Genomic DNA, 14,133 nt, shown 5'->3' on the forward strand with positions numbered 1-14,133 from the left:
GATGGGGGGGTGGGTTGATTGCGTCCTCTCTTCTCAACAGTGCTCAAGATGTTGTTTGTAATTCTAAATTTAAGTGAACTTGTTTCCTGATATTGTATGGGGAAGTTGTACTGTGAACAAGTAATCATGTAGCTGGAGGGCGGGAGGAGACCCCGCTAGAGCACAGTGGGGACTGTACAGAAAACGGTACATATCTCCCACTCAATCACGTTGAAGTCGGACCCCAATAGATTTCGGCACAGATCCGATGGGTGGGGTCACTGGTGATCGCCTAAACCTCTCTGGTGCTGAACGGCCAACAACTGTCATGGAAGCAGTTTCGGAGTATACGATTTCATGTCACTGTGGCAGCGCGGCGCAGACGGTGAAATGCCTGTCGCCAAACCCTTTCGTGGGCTCTCTGGGGTTGCGGCTGTGCCACTGCGCAGACTGCCGACGCGCTACAGGCATTCTTTGCGTCTCATACATGTGTATTTCGGAACCGCCCTCAACCAAAGGGTTGGAGATATACGCTTCGAGTAAACTGTTACGACGGTATTTCTGTGGTACCTGTGGCAGCCATGTATTTTCGCGACGCGGCTCTACGGAAGGTGGTCCGATCATATGGGCCGTAGCTACGGGGCTGGTTATAGGGAAAGCGGGATCTAATGATGACTCAGGAGAGGAAGATGGCATCAAGGAGGAAACGCAGTACAGTGCACATATGAATGTTGCAGGAACGATTGACGGTGGCCTTTCGCTGTGGATCAAGGACGTGGCTGGCAAGGAATTGGTTGTTCATCAACATTCGGGATATCCAGGAGAAGATGTTCCTGAGGCATCAGCATCAGCATCAACCCAGCTGAACATGCAAAGCGGTGACTCGACCGAGGCTTTGCAGGGCTTCTGTCATTGCGGTACCGTCAGGTTTCACGTCACTCGTCCGAACGACTCCAGCCGGCTCCCAACATCAAACATGGCTGACCTGATGGTCCCTTATCATACTGGCTCATCGGAGATCAAGAACCCCCATGATTTGAAATGGTGGCTTCAGCCGGAGGACGCTTTGGTGCCCACTCGATATCTTGCTGGTACCTGCGCGTGCCGCTCATGCCGCCTGATATCGGGTTTCGAGATTCAGACGTGGGCCTTCATCCCCAGGTCCAACATTATCTTCCACATTGCCGACACCTCCAATGCAGGGGCTGGCACGAAGGATCTCGGGAAAGCCCGACTTATGCCACTGGACTTTTCAACCTTGCCGGAGGGAATACTTCGTAGTTACGAAAGCTCGCCTGGCGTGCTGCGCGAGTCCTGCGTGAAGTGTGGTGCCACGGTCTTTTGGCATGACAAATGGAGGCCGGACTTGATCGACGTCAGCGTGGGCCTTCTCGATGCACCCGAGGGAACAAGAGCAGAGGAGTGGTTAAAATGGTGGAAGGCGAGGGTGAGCTTCTCGGAAGATGTGAGCAATGGCAGGTCTGGCATGGTTGCAGCACGTGCAAAGGCGCTTGTTGAAAGTCTGGAGAGAGGTTTGAAAGGGTAGGTATGGGCGTTACTGGAAGTTATATCTCATTTATGCTAAGAGTAATGTATGTTGCTCATCATAGTCTCAGTTTGGGAGCCAGTGGATGAAGTGGCGACTTCCCATTCGAAAGGCCTCCTGCCATATACTACGTATCTAGGATGAATTAGCAAAGGATCATGCCATCGGCATCATGAACCACTCACACAGGCCAGAACCAGCGATATTTTCGGTTAGCCGCGTCGTTCTTCGCATCCGACACGAGCGTCTCGATCTCGTCCGACGCAAGACCACACTCTTTAAACAGCTTCCACGCGTTGCCACGGAATCCTTGGTGACAATTGGCTAGCATGTATCTCCCACAGCGTTTCAGCCTGCGGTCTTCAGGCCAGTGGTTACCGGGACAGATGAGAATCTCCTCATGGACATCAACGACTGGAATATACGACTTAGCTTTTTGTCATCACAATGGTGGCAAATCTTGCACACTTACATCCCTCATCCCGCATCCATTGTGCGTAATTCTTTGCAACCCTAGCATCCCGGCCCTTTTTCGCCAATCCCTGGTATGATAATTCTGCCCATTGCTTGAGTGCGGTTCCTAGGGAGTTAGATCAGCCATGATGTGCATACGTGCAGATGCTTAGTCACGGCAATTTGCGGCAATGTCTCTCAGCACACACAATACACACGCACCCTCGATGTTGTTGTCGATACTATGGAACTCCATCGAAGACTCGAGATACTCCATCCAGCCTCCTGGCTGCAAGTTCTTGAAAGCCTGGCTCACGACTTTGCGTGGTTCGTCGAAGCAGCTAAACACAAAGCGAAGGTGAATATAGTCGAACTTGATGGGCTCGTCGGAAGACCCGAACAGCCATTCATCCTCGGCATCGTCTACCATGAATGAACAGTTGGGCAGCTGGAACTTTGGTTGGATGTCGCTGAGGTCGGTCCCGATGACCTGCGCGTCGGGGTGTTGCTGGGCTAGGGTCCAGTCAGCAATCCTGGCATTCCTACCCTTTGTAGCAAGGGATAGATCAGACCGTATTCCATGGCCCAGATGCCAGTTCCTGTCGCCAGGTCCAAAACGAATTTGGGGTCTTTGACGGGAGCATTGCCTAGTTTGCCGTTCAGCAACAGGAGGAGACCGGCATGCTGCAGGTCCAGCCGGTCTTGCTCCGTCTGCGGCATAATCTCAGCAAACGTATAGCTACATGCCTCTGGGGAGGGCAAGACCTACTGGATCATTAGGGAAGAAATACTTGCCAGACTTGTATCCATGGAATGATCGGCCCGAGTCATCGTACACCGAGCTGATGTCAATGACAGAAGTTCCGGTAGACTTGCGGTCAATATTCTCCCAGTCCAAGTGTATAGTGTTGTCCACTGCGAATTCAGACGAGTTGGCAAACAATTCTGCATTGAAACCAGTCCCCGGAAAGGGAGGGGGCGGTGGAGCCATCCCGCGCTCGGCTGGGATTGAATCAACGAGATGCTGGGCCTGGTTTGCCAGATGCTGTCCTTGTCCCGACAGAGCGGCTTCGACGTAGTATATATGTTGATCTTCTCTTGATCTTGGACGGCTCCTGTTCATAGCTCTGATGACGGATATGACGGATATGACTCGACAAGTCTCTATTCACGATAACATTTATTTCAATGGGGAGGGGGGGGGGAAACTGCGCAATGTGTTCGCTGTAGACCAGCGGCACATACAACCGAGAAACCACTCATATCCAACATTTAAGCGCTCCAGACGCATACCAATCCCTGCTTTGCCTCTCGGTTCCAGGGCCCAAAGTCGGTTTCCACCGAGTGCGGCATGGATTGCCAGCGGGCCGGTGGGTTCGCGACTCAAACGAGCGGCTTGCATGACAATTTGACTAGGATTCAAACATCACTTGCAACCGCCAATTGATTTCAAGCCAAAGATTGTGATGATAACTGATGGTGTGCAAGATCATGTTATACGCTCAGGGATAATTCTGAAACATTACGAATAAGCCTCTCATTATAGGGCCTTTCTTTTTAAGGGGGTTTCCATCAACCTTCAACCAGATACCCAACTTAGTATCGTCTCTTTACGGAGATCAGTCTCTTATGATTCCTTGGAACAACGTAGGATTTTGAAGCCAGTTCCCTAGCTCGAAAACGGAATTCCAATCGGGTATCAATTAATGCTAGGATTAATCTATAGCAACATCCATTCATCCTTCATACTCTCTTTCTCAAAATCCCCCCTCCAGTCGAACCATTACTTCCTCAACGTGATTGAAAAATACCCCAAAGCCTATGCGTGTTGGGATGAGGTCGGGTGAGCCGCATTGTCATGGACTGGCGTAGGCGCCGATGGCTGCGATACGTGGGTCGACCCAGTGAAGTGATTCTGGACCTCCTGAGGCTGGCCATAATATCCCGACATGTGAGCCTGCTGTGGCTGGTTGGGGTAGCCTGGCTGCACAGGATATTGCGCCATCGGCTGCTGTGCGTAGTACATGTGCTGCGGAACCATGATCACTGGGGCAGCCAATCTGTTACGCTGCGCGGTCTCGACGCAGGCACGGACAAAGAGGAAGAAGTGCACGAGACTGGGAGACGTCAGCAGATGAAACATGACCAGTGACAAGACCTTCAGGAGCTGTGTTTGAACTTACATGAGAAGACACAGGAAAGCCAGCAGGGCCTGCATCGACGGGACGTATGTGCCGGAATAGTAGCTGTAATAACGGGAGTACCTCCGGCAGTAGTAATCACATTCCACGATGAATGCGACCCAGTAGCCGGTCAAGCCGATGGCGGCGCTGATTCCCAACCACAGCAGCAGATGGAGCGCAACATGGGCACCTGGGTGAATACCGCGGTGGCCATTACGCGCACAAATGGTGATCAGCTCGGCGATGTCCCAGCACAGCGCAATTCCGACCTGGGGAGCAGTCCAGATGATGACGATGCTCTCAATGTTGGGGTTGACGACCAGGGCGATAGATATGCCGAGCACGATGATAGAGAAGATGATGGAGAGCGAGTAGAAGACGATCTTGGTCGTCTGCCATGCCTTGCTGTAGGGCAAGACCCGCGGCGGCGCCTGTTGGTAGTGCTGCGGGTAGGGCTGCGGTGCCTGTTGAGGCTGCGACTGGGGTTGATTTGGATCCATGGCGCTCTCTCGCTCGGCAGATGGTCCAGGGAGAAATAGCTGTACCTCGTACGTATGTATGTAGTATTCAGACCCCTTTATGAACCACGCAATGAAATCGGATGAAGCAGTCCCAGGAAGCAAGCCCAAAAACTCGCCCGCGCGCACTTGTTACCCAGAAGACAAACGTGGGACTAAATGGACAGAGATGAGATGGAAACTGGAAATTAAGGGGAATTCCAGTCGGGTGTGAAGTTTTGTTTTTTTCAGCTCTGGGTGCCTGGGGACTGCAATCCTGCTGCGCCTTAGGCGACGCTAGATCGAGTTTAAGCATACTCGCACCGCCCCACCCGCTACTCTCTAGCTGAACAGCCTCTGACCACTACTGCAACAGGACACAGGTCTTGATTGGCTCGCGCCGGTTTCACAACGGGTGCGGTATCCAGAGCTGGTGAGTACCAAACCCAAAGCGTAACTATACCGTTGAGACGCTGTCCCGGCCGGCTCTGTGTGGCTTTTGACAGAATTGACTTTGTGATTATTCAGCTATACACCGGCCAGCGGGTATATGCTTGCCTCTCGTGGAACTCGACGCAAGCTCTGACGAGCTTGACGCGCACGACGCGCACAAGGGGCAGCACCGAAATTCAGTGAAAGGGCGGAATGACGGCTGGGCGTGTTCAAGTGCGACGCCACAAAATTAGCGAGTGGAATCTAGCACGAACGTCCAGACGGCTCCATTGGCTCAAGGACAGGGCACGACGCCGAAAATAGCCTGCCAAGAGCCGCGAAGCCTCTGTTCTGATGCGCTGTCGCATTTAGGGCTGAAGATCTTCAGTTGCGACTGGCTCTAATTCTGGCCGCCTGACTGACTACATCCACCGCGCCAGGACTTCATGAACTCGACAAGAACCGGAAAACGTCATTCAAATGCCTGCCCTCTTTGGACACAGCAACCTGGTTTCTCAACCAACGGGTCCACGATTGAACAATGGCATGTTGCGGTCCGGAGCACAAACAAATAATTCAAAGAAGTCTTGATTTCGGTCGCTACTGCCTTCGGCAACTTACTTGGGCAAGGATAGAGTGACAAGATGCCCGTTGGCATTGATATCAAATCATCCCCAGACTCTATGGCATTTAGTTATCAATCCTGTCGGGATTTTACTCACCAGTTGCCCTCTATGCCACGGGGCATCCGTCGGGCTCACGCGCAGTCTCGGACATCCGCTCCTCTTCTGCATCTGCAGCCAGGTCGTGTTCGGCAGCCTGCTTCTCTTCAGCAGCGCCCTCGAACACGAGTTCATACTCGTCCTTCTTCTGCCTGAGCATCTCTGCGGCAAGTCGAGCCTCGGCGAAGAGTCCTATGTCTTCAAGAAAGTCAACGACGTCGTAACTCCCTCCTTTGTCGTGGTACTCGCAGTTCGCGAGCACACGGAGAAACTCACTGACCGGAGCCTGGATCGAGAAGCGGGATACACCCACGGCGATCGCCAACCACGTCGCTATCCACTTCGCCGACATTGAATTCTCCCCCGCTCTCCACTCAATCGTTCTCAGCATCGGAGAGGTCCAGTTACTCAAAGACCGGCAGCTGAAGTTGTTAAAATTGTAGTTAGCTCTATATCCTTGGACAGTGAGGGCGCTGCTCACCTCGCAACTGGTATCAAGCGGGTAGACACCGGCCGCACCAGCCCACGTCCCGCGATCGGTTCCGAAGCTCGGCAATCCGTACCCACCGTTGTACTTAATGAGCCTCTCTCTATCTTTATCCGAGAATTCTTGCTTCTTCACTCGTGCCTCGTCGGACAACCGGTCTTCTAGATTGAACTGACTCGGGCGTACTGGGTAGAGACTTGCAATTCTTCGTGCAAGCTTCACTTGCGCGTCATCTGGCGGCATCGGCATCGTATCATCGATCGAACCAACCGAGTTTCTTCTCGTGCTACGAGGGCTGCCCAAAGGCGCAAATGTATAGTCGGTAAGGTCAGCCTGATCATCGGGGTCGACGCGGATGCGAGGATCGCTGTTGTAGTTCGGGTTTGCGTTGACAAGAAACTCCGGTGCGTCGTCGTCAATGAAGGCATCGAAACAACCTGGTTCTCGAGTCAGCCTGAAAGCCTCAATGGTCTCCGGTGCGGCGTGCGACTCTCGCCAAAGTATTGGTCGCTCTCCAAACCGGACATTTGTAGCGATGTAGGTACCACACTTCAGTGTATCGTCCTCGTCGTGTGGCATAGGCGTCTGGCTTTCAAGCGCAAGTCGGCTCAGAATGCGTATACTGGGACAGAAGTAGCTGACTTGTCGAACTGGTGGGTTGAGGCTGGCCAGCAACTTATCGCTTGCCCAATAAAGTGAGCCCAGCCGTTTCAACCACTGCAATTGCATCCACGAACCTCCATGTCCAATATGGCAATGCAAGCCGCAAGTGATGTTTGTGAGTAGACGCATCTTCTTCGTTAAGACGTTGACAGCGTGTCGCACGAGCTCAAAGGACGCAGGCGACTCAAATGCAACTGGTGTGGTGACTTCAATCTTGGCGATTTGCAGAGGATGTTTCAAGTCGTCAGCTTCGATTGAATCGTCGTAATCAACTTGCCAATGTAGATATGATCGGACACGATGCGTATCCAAGGTGACTTTGCCTGGTGAAATCTGGAACTCCTTCGTTGGAAGTCCTGCTGCCGCTAGCACGTTCCTGACTACATTGCGGACTCTTGCTTCTGCATCAAAGGACTTGATATTTGCAGGTCTGGGACGCTGAATTCTGATTGGCTCCGGAAGACTGTCTTCTTTGAAGTATTTCTTGCCATCTTTCACCTCGTCCGCGTATACCCATAGTACCGCAAATTCGAGCTCTGCACCGTAGGAGAGCTTGGAAGGTGAGGGCTCAGTGGAGTGGTTCATTGTGTCAAGATCGACCCCAAAGCAAGGAGGTGCAGGTTTGCTGGAACTCGGCCCAACAAGTCTACCGACATACTTCGAGTTTGATCTCATTCTTATGTACCTTTGCCAAGTTACATTCTTTTGGATTGATGGACGTAGCGAACAAAGATATTGTTTGCCAGCTAGCGTGAACTGCGGATGGCACAAAACGTGGGCACTTCTGACAACGACGATGTTATCTATCATGTCAAAGATCTGTTGACAATCATAGTTCAAATCCATGGTTTGCCTCACTAAATAGAAAACCTATAGGCTGCCCTGGTCTTGCTATCGGCACCCCTGACGGGACGTCGGGGAAATCCAATATTAGATACAGATCCGATAAGTGGGGTAGGGGTGAATGTCACAGATATCGATTGGTTATTCATACCAACCCAAGTCCAAAATGCCGCAGTGAGAGCGTTAAGGATCTTGGAGATTATTGCTTGGCCATACATATACTCGGTATACAATGGACTTTTCAGAATGGGGCAGCCCAAGCGAGGAGTGGATGACGTTTGCGCGGGCTCATCCAGAGCTGGTTGCACGTGAGTGGGATAGGCCACCAGAGCAACTGCAAGCGCGGTTCAACACCGTGAGGACGAATCTTTCCAAGACGCTCCTGGCACAGACAGGGCTGTGGAAACTGATCGCCACGCAAGACTACGTGGTCCCAACTCGCGATGGCCAGTCTATAAAGATACGAGCATACCGACCCAAGCACTTGGCCACCGCGGTCTTGCCCACGTACATACACATCCATGGTGGTGGGTTTCTTTTCGGCTCTCTGGAGACTGAGAGATACAACTGCACGTCGATCTCAATGACGTTGTCCATCTGTGTCGTCCACATATGCCACCGACACACGCCTCACGTAAAGGGGTTGGTGCCCTGGCACGATGCTATCGACGCCTACGAGTGGATTATGAACCACACGGCCGAATTGCTTGTCGACACAAGCCATGTGATTACAGGAGGCATCTCGGCTGGCGGTGCCTTGACTGCTGCCATCATGCATCATGAGCTGCGGAGATCAAAGGCAACGAGCGAACCGCTGAGACTCAAAGGTCAGGTTCTTTGTGTACCGAGTCTTTGTCACCGGGACCTGTTCCCTTATCATCTATTCGCAGACAAAGAGAGGACTTCTTATCAGCAGTGCCGGGCCGCGGACATCCTCTCAAAGCCCCGCCAAGACTTGTTCCAAAATTTGCTCGGGCTCAAACCGGAGGACTCGCAGTGGAATCCATGTCTCGCCGATGACGAGGAATTAAAGGGCCTGCCGAAGACGGCTATACTCGTCTGCGGTCACGATGTTCTCAGAGACGAGGCGCTACTATACGCAACCAGGCTGAAGAACTTGGGGTATGTCGCGGTACAGTCGTCCTAAAAAGAATGAATACTAATGGGTCCAGCGTGCCTACAAAAGTCCACATATTCCCAGGAATGCCGCACGGTTTCTTCAACTTTATGCAGCTGCCTTCCCACAAAAGATGGACTGAAGTGCATCTAGAGTGCTTGAACTGGGCCAAAACCGATCAAGGGCAGTGGGTAGTAGAGGAACTAGGCGCACCCACCCCGGTCGTCGGGCCGCTGTCTGGGCTCTGAATTCAGAATTTTCCGTTTAGATATATACATCAAGGCCTCTTAAAAAGTCGACACGACCACCGTGTGATATCGGGTTCCATTACAAGACATCATATGCATTCACATACACACAGAAGTGCAATGGCGTCGTCTGGATTACATATTTGAGCCTCGTGGTGGTCTTCAATGGCATCACAAAACTACGGATAAAGTCTCTTCCCTGTGCGTTTCTGTGTCTAGAGAGGATGCAAACTACCTAGGTTTTGAGGATGTTATTTCTCACAATGCCTGATCATCCTTGAGAGAATAAAGCCACCAAACTCGCCGTCAGAGAAACTCAGGGAATTCATGAGGGCGATTCCTAGTTATTCTGTTTCAACCTGCTGGTATTTCGCGACACCACAGTTTGATTATTGCCTTGTTAGACCGTAACATGATGATAGAGCAGGTGGCAGATATAAGATTTACTTCACTCTGCACTACACCAAGTTTCCTTGATTGTGACGGTGCGGACCACCAAAATGTAATTAATACCTAACCCATCCCTGATGATTGAGAATAATGGATATCATGGGCGAGCGTCCGTTAGAGTGAATTCTTTATAGAGAATGTTAAACTTGCAGTATTGAGTATCTGTAACTATATCCCAAATGCACTACTGGGCAACTGCATTTAATTTCTCTAAAACATCATATTCTGAGCTGTCTATCCCCGAAGGAGTGCCAAGTGAGCCTTATATACTCGATCAACAGCATCCATACTACTTGCTTCTTGTGTCAGAGCAATGGTCTCCCCCGCAAGCAGTGTGGAGTATTTCCATGAACTGATTGATTTCGGACTTTCAAACCTACACACTTTGGCAGAAGAGATGTCCGTATATTTTCTAGGGTACTTCTGAGCGCATTTGCCAAGAGCCGCTACGCACCATACAGAGTATAAATGTAGTGGAATTTCAGAATTATACTAGCCTCGTTATGCACTACTGACATAGTCTATAAAAATTTGGCAACGATGTGGTCGTGGATCGGTCAAGGCAGTCTAGGATGATAACCAAGCTCGCGGAGAGGGACATCAGATCTAGGCATACGAAAGGCCGACAGAAGGCAACCTTGAACAGAATATCCTTACTGACGTGGTGGATGTTATTCGGATGCCAAGCTGAACATTGCATGAGGCATTCAAGACGAGGTGAATGCACGACGGGCTTACCCTGAACTTGAGTGTATGGAATAATTCTGCCCTGTGGAAGAACCCATGTACGTGACGCGGAGAAATTAACGCGCGTCTGAAGAAGTGTGTGGCGTTTTGGAAGGTCGGCCCGCGAATCCGCACCGGCCCTACTGTTCCTTCTCGTATGCTGTACTATATCGACCACGCGACAAGGTCTATTAGTTGGCCGCATCGCCTTGGATGTTTCTTGCAGAGATAAGACAAAAGACGAACGATTACTAGGGGAGGCTGGTGTGGTCTTGCGGATGAAGACGACAATCCTCATAAACTTAGGCCACTAAACAGGCCTGCAGTCTAGATGGGACTATGATAACGAGGCTAATAACATCAGCCGGGACCCAGAGGGATGGTCTTGGTGCAAACGTAAATCGCCAAACTTTGCCGCTTCGCCTCGGGTCATATCAACGGGTGAGGATCAAGGATCAAGGATCGACCTGATTGCCAGCTTAGAATCAAGTACCGTGTAGTTGATCGCGCAAATAGTGTCGGTGGATATGTCTACAATGCATCAAGGGTTTCTCTAACTCTTGAGCAAATTATAGCCTATCGGACAACATAGTACACCGAGCAGCAGCTAACAAGAGCGAGGGCAGGACACCTGTCCTGGCGCTGAAGAGATAGATACTGTGCACTCGGATAAAACCGTGAGGTGGGTGACGACGGGGCAGATCTGGGTGGATGCGTCGACTCGCCATGAACGGGAGGGGACTCCAGACGATAGCAACGTATCTTGGGTAGTCTCCCCCAAACAGGGCCGTGGAGCTCAGTAGGATGTGATGATGCTCATCTCAGGATATTCCGGAGCTGCTCAAGGAGGAGGAACCAAATTCGGAGTGCGTCGGATTTTGTGACTTCAACTCAATTCCACAGTCCGTCAGTCTGTCGCTTGCAACCACGATGCTGGGAGGCGATGGGATATGCCCTTGGCGGCGATCATCCATGGGGACCAGCACATCAGTGGACATCAACCGAGCCGTAACCGGGAATTAGAGAAGCGAGCTGCAGGTCCAGATTGAGCATTCCGGCAGGTACGTAAGATATGAAGCAGACGGGCCATGCCATTTTGGAGTAATCGGATAAACTGGAAGGAATGCGAGGAGTGGGACGGAGTGGTCGTGGGCATACTACCGGTCAGAGAAGGGAGCACGACGAGCTGGATCCCTTGGTGCGACTCAGGCAATCCGGGTATTTGAAGCGAAGCCCGAAGCCAAACGTTCCAGATGCCAGATGCTTCTTTGAGGCAGGGCTCCTGGACAGACTCTTGCGAACTGAAGCAGGAGGTACGTACGAGTGTCTGGACTCGATTGCGTACGAGGGGCTGATTTCGTACGAGTGGCGTGGCCCGGCAGTCCAGGGTCATCGGCAGGACTGACAGACTGCATCTCCGAATGCCACGGCCGTGGAATGAACGCATCCAAGATGGGACATAACATTGATGCAACCCACGGACAGACAGGGCAACAGCTGGTTGCTTCGCCGGCATGCAGGCGGGTCGTACAACCAGAGGTGAACCAACACACCTACTGTACGTAGTTGCATACAGCATAGTTACCTGAAAACTCCTTGCAGGTGTGACGGATGCGTAATATCCGGGTTTGGCCCCAAATGGGTCGAACGCCTTGCGGAGACAAGCGTCTTCGCACTGGCAGCTCACCAGCCTGCCAGCTCACTTAACATCCGTACTTGAGGCTACGCTGGGGAAGCGAGCATCTTGAACGAGAAACTGATGGGGCTGAGGCCAGAACGAACTGCCCAAGACGTCAGGTATTGTTGAAGTCTGTTATCCTGGGCAATCAAAAAGCGACGTCTTGGCACTCGCGGCTCTACTGTGGCACTATGGCGGCGAGGCACCGGTCAGTGGATCGCGTCGGGTGGTTATTAGCGGTTGTAGGTGTCCGCGCTGGAATTTCCCCGGGGGCCAGGATTGCCAGGGCTTGCCAGGGCTTGTGGTGGTGCCTGGTTCAGTTTTGTTTAGAGTTTTTTTTTAGCGGGCTGTTGGGTTGCTTCCTAGGATCTTCACAGCGGGTTCCACGGTACGGTTTAGTCAACGGCGCCAACCACTAAGAAACGGGGCCCAATGGAATTCCAAGCTGCACCGGCGGCGGCATGGTGGATGTGCTATCCGGATGGAATCAATGCGCGGGACGTATACCGTATATGGGTGCTCCCCTGATCCACGCACCGCCACCCAGCTCAGAACGCAACAGGCCCCGATTTCAGAGGGGAGGGAAAACGCAGGGAAAAAAGTTTGGCGTTTTCCTTCGCCCCCGGTTCTCGCTTCAGAAGCGAGACTCTAGAAGACTTCCTTGTTAGGCGAGATATCCGCGGAGCGAGTGCATCGGAGCTAGTCCAGGGTCCTCTTGCTGGGATGCCGGGATACCATGAAACTCACCACTTCCACGACATACCAACAACGACGAGGCCAGAGGCATATACTTGCGGACGGCCGGCCGGCTGTGCGGAGGATAGGCATTGACTACTCCGTAGGGGGTAAGTCGCACTCGTCCTCAAAACGAAAAGGCGCTCTTCTCAGACCATCCACGTCAACAAATACGGCCAACGGGTGGACCATGGGCACACTCGCTCGCATCGCATTGCGCCCCAAGCCTCCCGGCCGTTTTCATATGCCTTGCATACATAGACATGTATTGATTGCATGCAGAGGCACGATCCTGGTCGACAGGAGACCAGCCTGTTGGTCAGAAAAACCCGCTCGCACATTCGATAATCTGGCAATGCTAGGCACCTGGAGGGGGGCTAGGTAGTCCAGGACTAACTTACAGGTATGGAACATACCATCATACACACACCTACGGTATGTGCCTACCCAGGTAACTTAAGATCTGGGCGAGGCGAAGCTTGCGAGCATCGCGTCTAGTGGGCCGCGAGCATGATACTGCTTCGGGGAAAGGAGCGGCGGAAGTCCCAGCCATGTCGTCGTGGCCGCACACGCTCACACGCACGCTTGTGGGCAAAACTTGGGCTTGGCCCTGCGTCTTGCGTCCTTCCGCAGTCGTCTTGGGTCCCGTATTGGACCGCGACGAACCACCTCCTGCATTGAGTAGGCAGGACATAGCTAGGCGCCGGGCAGCCAGCGGTGGAAAACTGCCTCATTACATACCTACTATGGTAGCTACTTCAAGGCTGGCTTCTAAGTTAGGATTTAGTTACCTTGGACTGTTGGCGAGACGGTCCCTATCCATGGCCGCCCCCCTGGGCCCTGTCAGGCACTTGGACCGTTGGAACATGAGAGCTGCCCTCCCATCATCTTGATCGTGGATCGCGAGTTTGCCCGCGTGTCTGTCTGTTGCTGATCAGCAAACGGCCGCTCTGGGGCAGAGGAAATGGCCCACGAAGTTACCAGAGGCGTGTCGGAGCTTAAAAACAGCTTTTGACCGTAACGCACACTCATACACTCGTACGGCGCTAGAGATTGTGGGACTTCATAGGAAGAAGTTCATTCTCTCGTTTCCATTGCTTGTTTGGTTCGGCGCAAGATCTACGAGCGACTCCGTCCATTTTGGTCTGTCATCCCGTCGTCATCACCGCCCGTCCGTTTCCTTCTTCCATCCGACCACCAAGCCAGCCAGTCATCCCACACAGATAGCTCACAAACTACCATGTACTGACGCCGTGGTGCACGCGCGCCTCTTCCCGCCCATCCACCCACACCACCCACACTCACGCGCCGCCCAGACACAGATCAGATCCTCTAACTTCTGGCTAGCACACACACGCTACCTTCTCCCTAACA

At 52.4% G+C, this 14,133-nt stretch overlaps 5 protein-coding genes across 5 annotated transcripts; 2 read left to right on the forward strand and 3 right to left on the reverse strand.

The window, feature by feature from the left end:
* Positions 1 to 703: 703 nt before the first annotated feature.
* JN550_006649 (uncharacterized protein) lies at positions 704 to 1,525 on the forward strand (the record flags this gene model as incomplete). The annotated part of the gene is made up of 1 exon (XM_049318411.1): positions 704 to 1,525. One exon carries the CDS (start codon positions 704 to 706, stop codon positions 1,523 to 1,525), a length of 822 nt encoding a protein of 273 aa, XP_049171218.1.
* A 35-nt stretch (positions 1,526 to 1,560) lies between these two features.
* Positions 1,561 to 3,101, reverse strand: JN550_006650 (uncharacterized protein; the record flags this gene model as incomplete). Its single annotated transcript, XM_049318412.1, has 6 exons — positions 1,561 to 1,660; positions 1,711 to 1,939; positions 1,998 to 2,105; positions 2,201 to 2,491; positions 2,551 to 2,689; positions 2,748 to 3,101. 6 exons carry the CDS (start codon positions 3,099 to 3,101, stop codon positions 1,561 to 1,563), a joined length of 1,221 nt encoding a protein of 406 aa, XP_049171219.1.
* A 696-nt stretch (positions 3,102 to 3,797) lies between these two features.
* JN550_006651 (uncharacterized protein) lies at positions 3,798 to 4,661 on the reverse strand (the record flags this gene model as incomplete). Its single annotated transcript, XM_049318413.1, has 2 exons — positions 3,798 to 4,095; positions 4,162 to 4,661. The coding sequence occupies 2 exons, from the start codon at positions 4,659 to 4,661 to the stop codon at positions 3,798 to 3,800; spliced, it is 798 nt and encodes a 265-aa protein (XP_049171220.1).
* A 1,161-nt stretch (positions 4,662 to 5,822) lies between these two features.
* JN550_006652 (uncharacterized protein) lies at positions 5,823 to 7,547 on the reverse strand (the record flags this gene model as incomplete). The annotated part of the gene is made up of 1 exon (XM_049318414.1): positions 5,823 to 7,547. One exon carries the CDS (start codon positions 7,545 to 7,547, stop codon positions 5,823 to 5,825), a length of 1,725 nt encoding a protein of 574 aa, XP_049171221.1.
* A 490-nt stretch (positions 7,548 to 8,037) lies between these two features.
* On the forward strand, positions 8,038 to 8,952 carry JN550_006653 (uncharacterized protein; the record flags this gene model as incomplete). The annotated part of the gene is made up of 1 exon (XM_049318415.1): positions 8,038 to 8,952. One exon carries the CDS (start codon positions 8,038 to 8,040, stop codon positions 8,950 to 8,952), a length of 915 nt encoding a protein of 304 aa, XP_049171222.1.
* Positions 8,953 to 14,133: the final 5,181 nt, after the last annotated feature.

Source organism: Neoarthrinium moseri (assembly GCF_022829205.1).
Source record: "Neoarthrinium moseri strain CBS 164.80 chromosome Unknown scaffold24_Wmoseri_CBS_16480, whole genome shotgun sequence".
Classification (NCBI taxonomy): domain Eukaryota; kingdom Fungi; phylum Ascomycota; class Sordariomycetes; order Amphisphaeriales; family Apiosporaceae; genus Neoarthrinium; species Neoarthrinium moseri.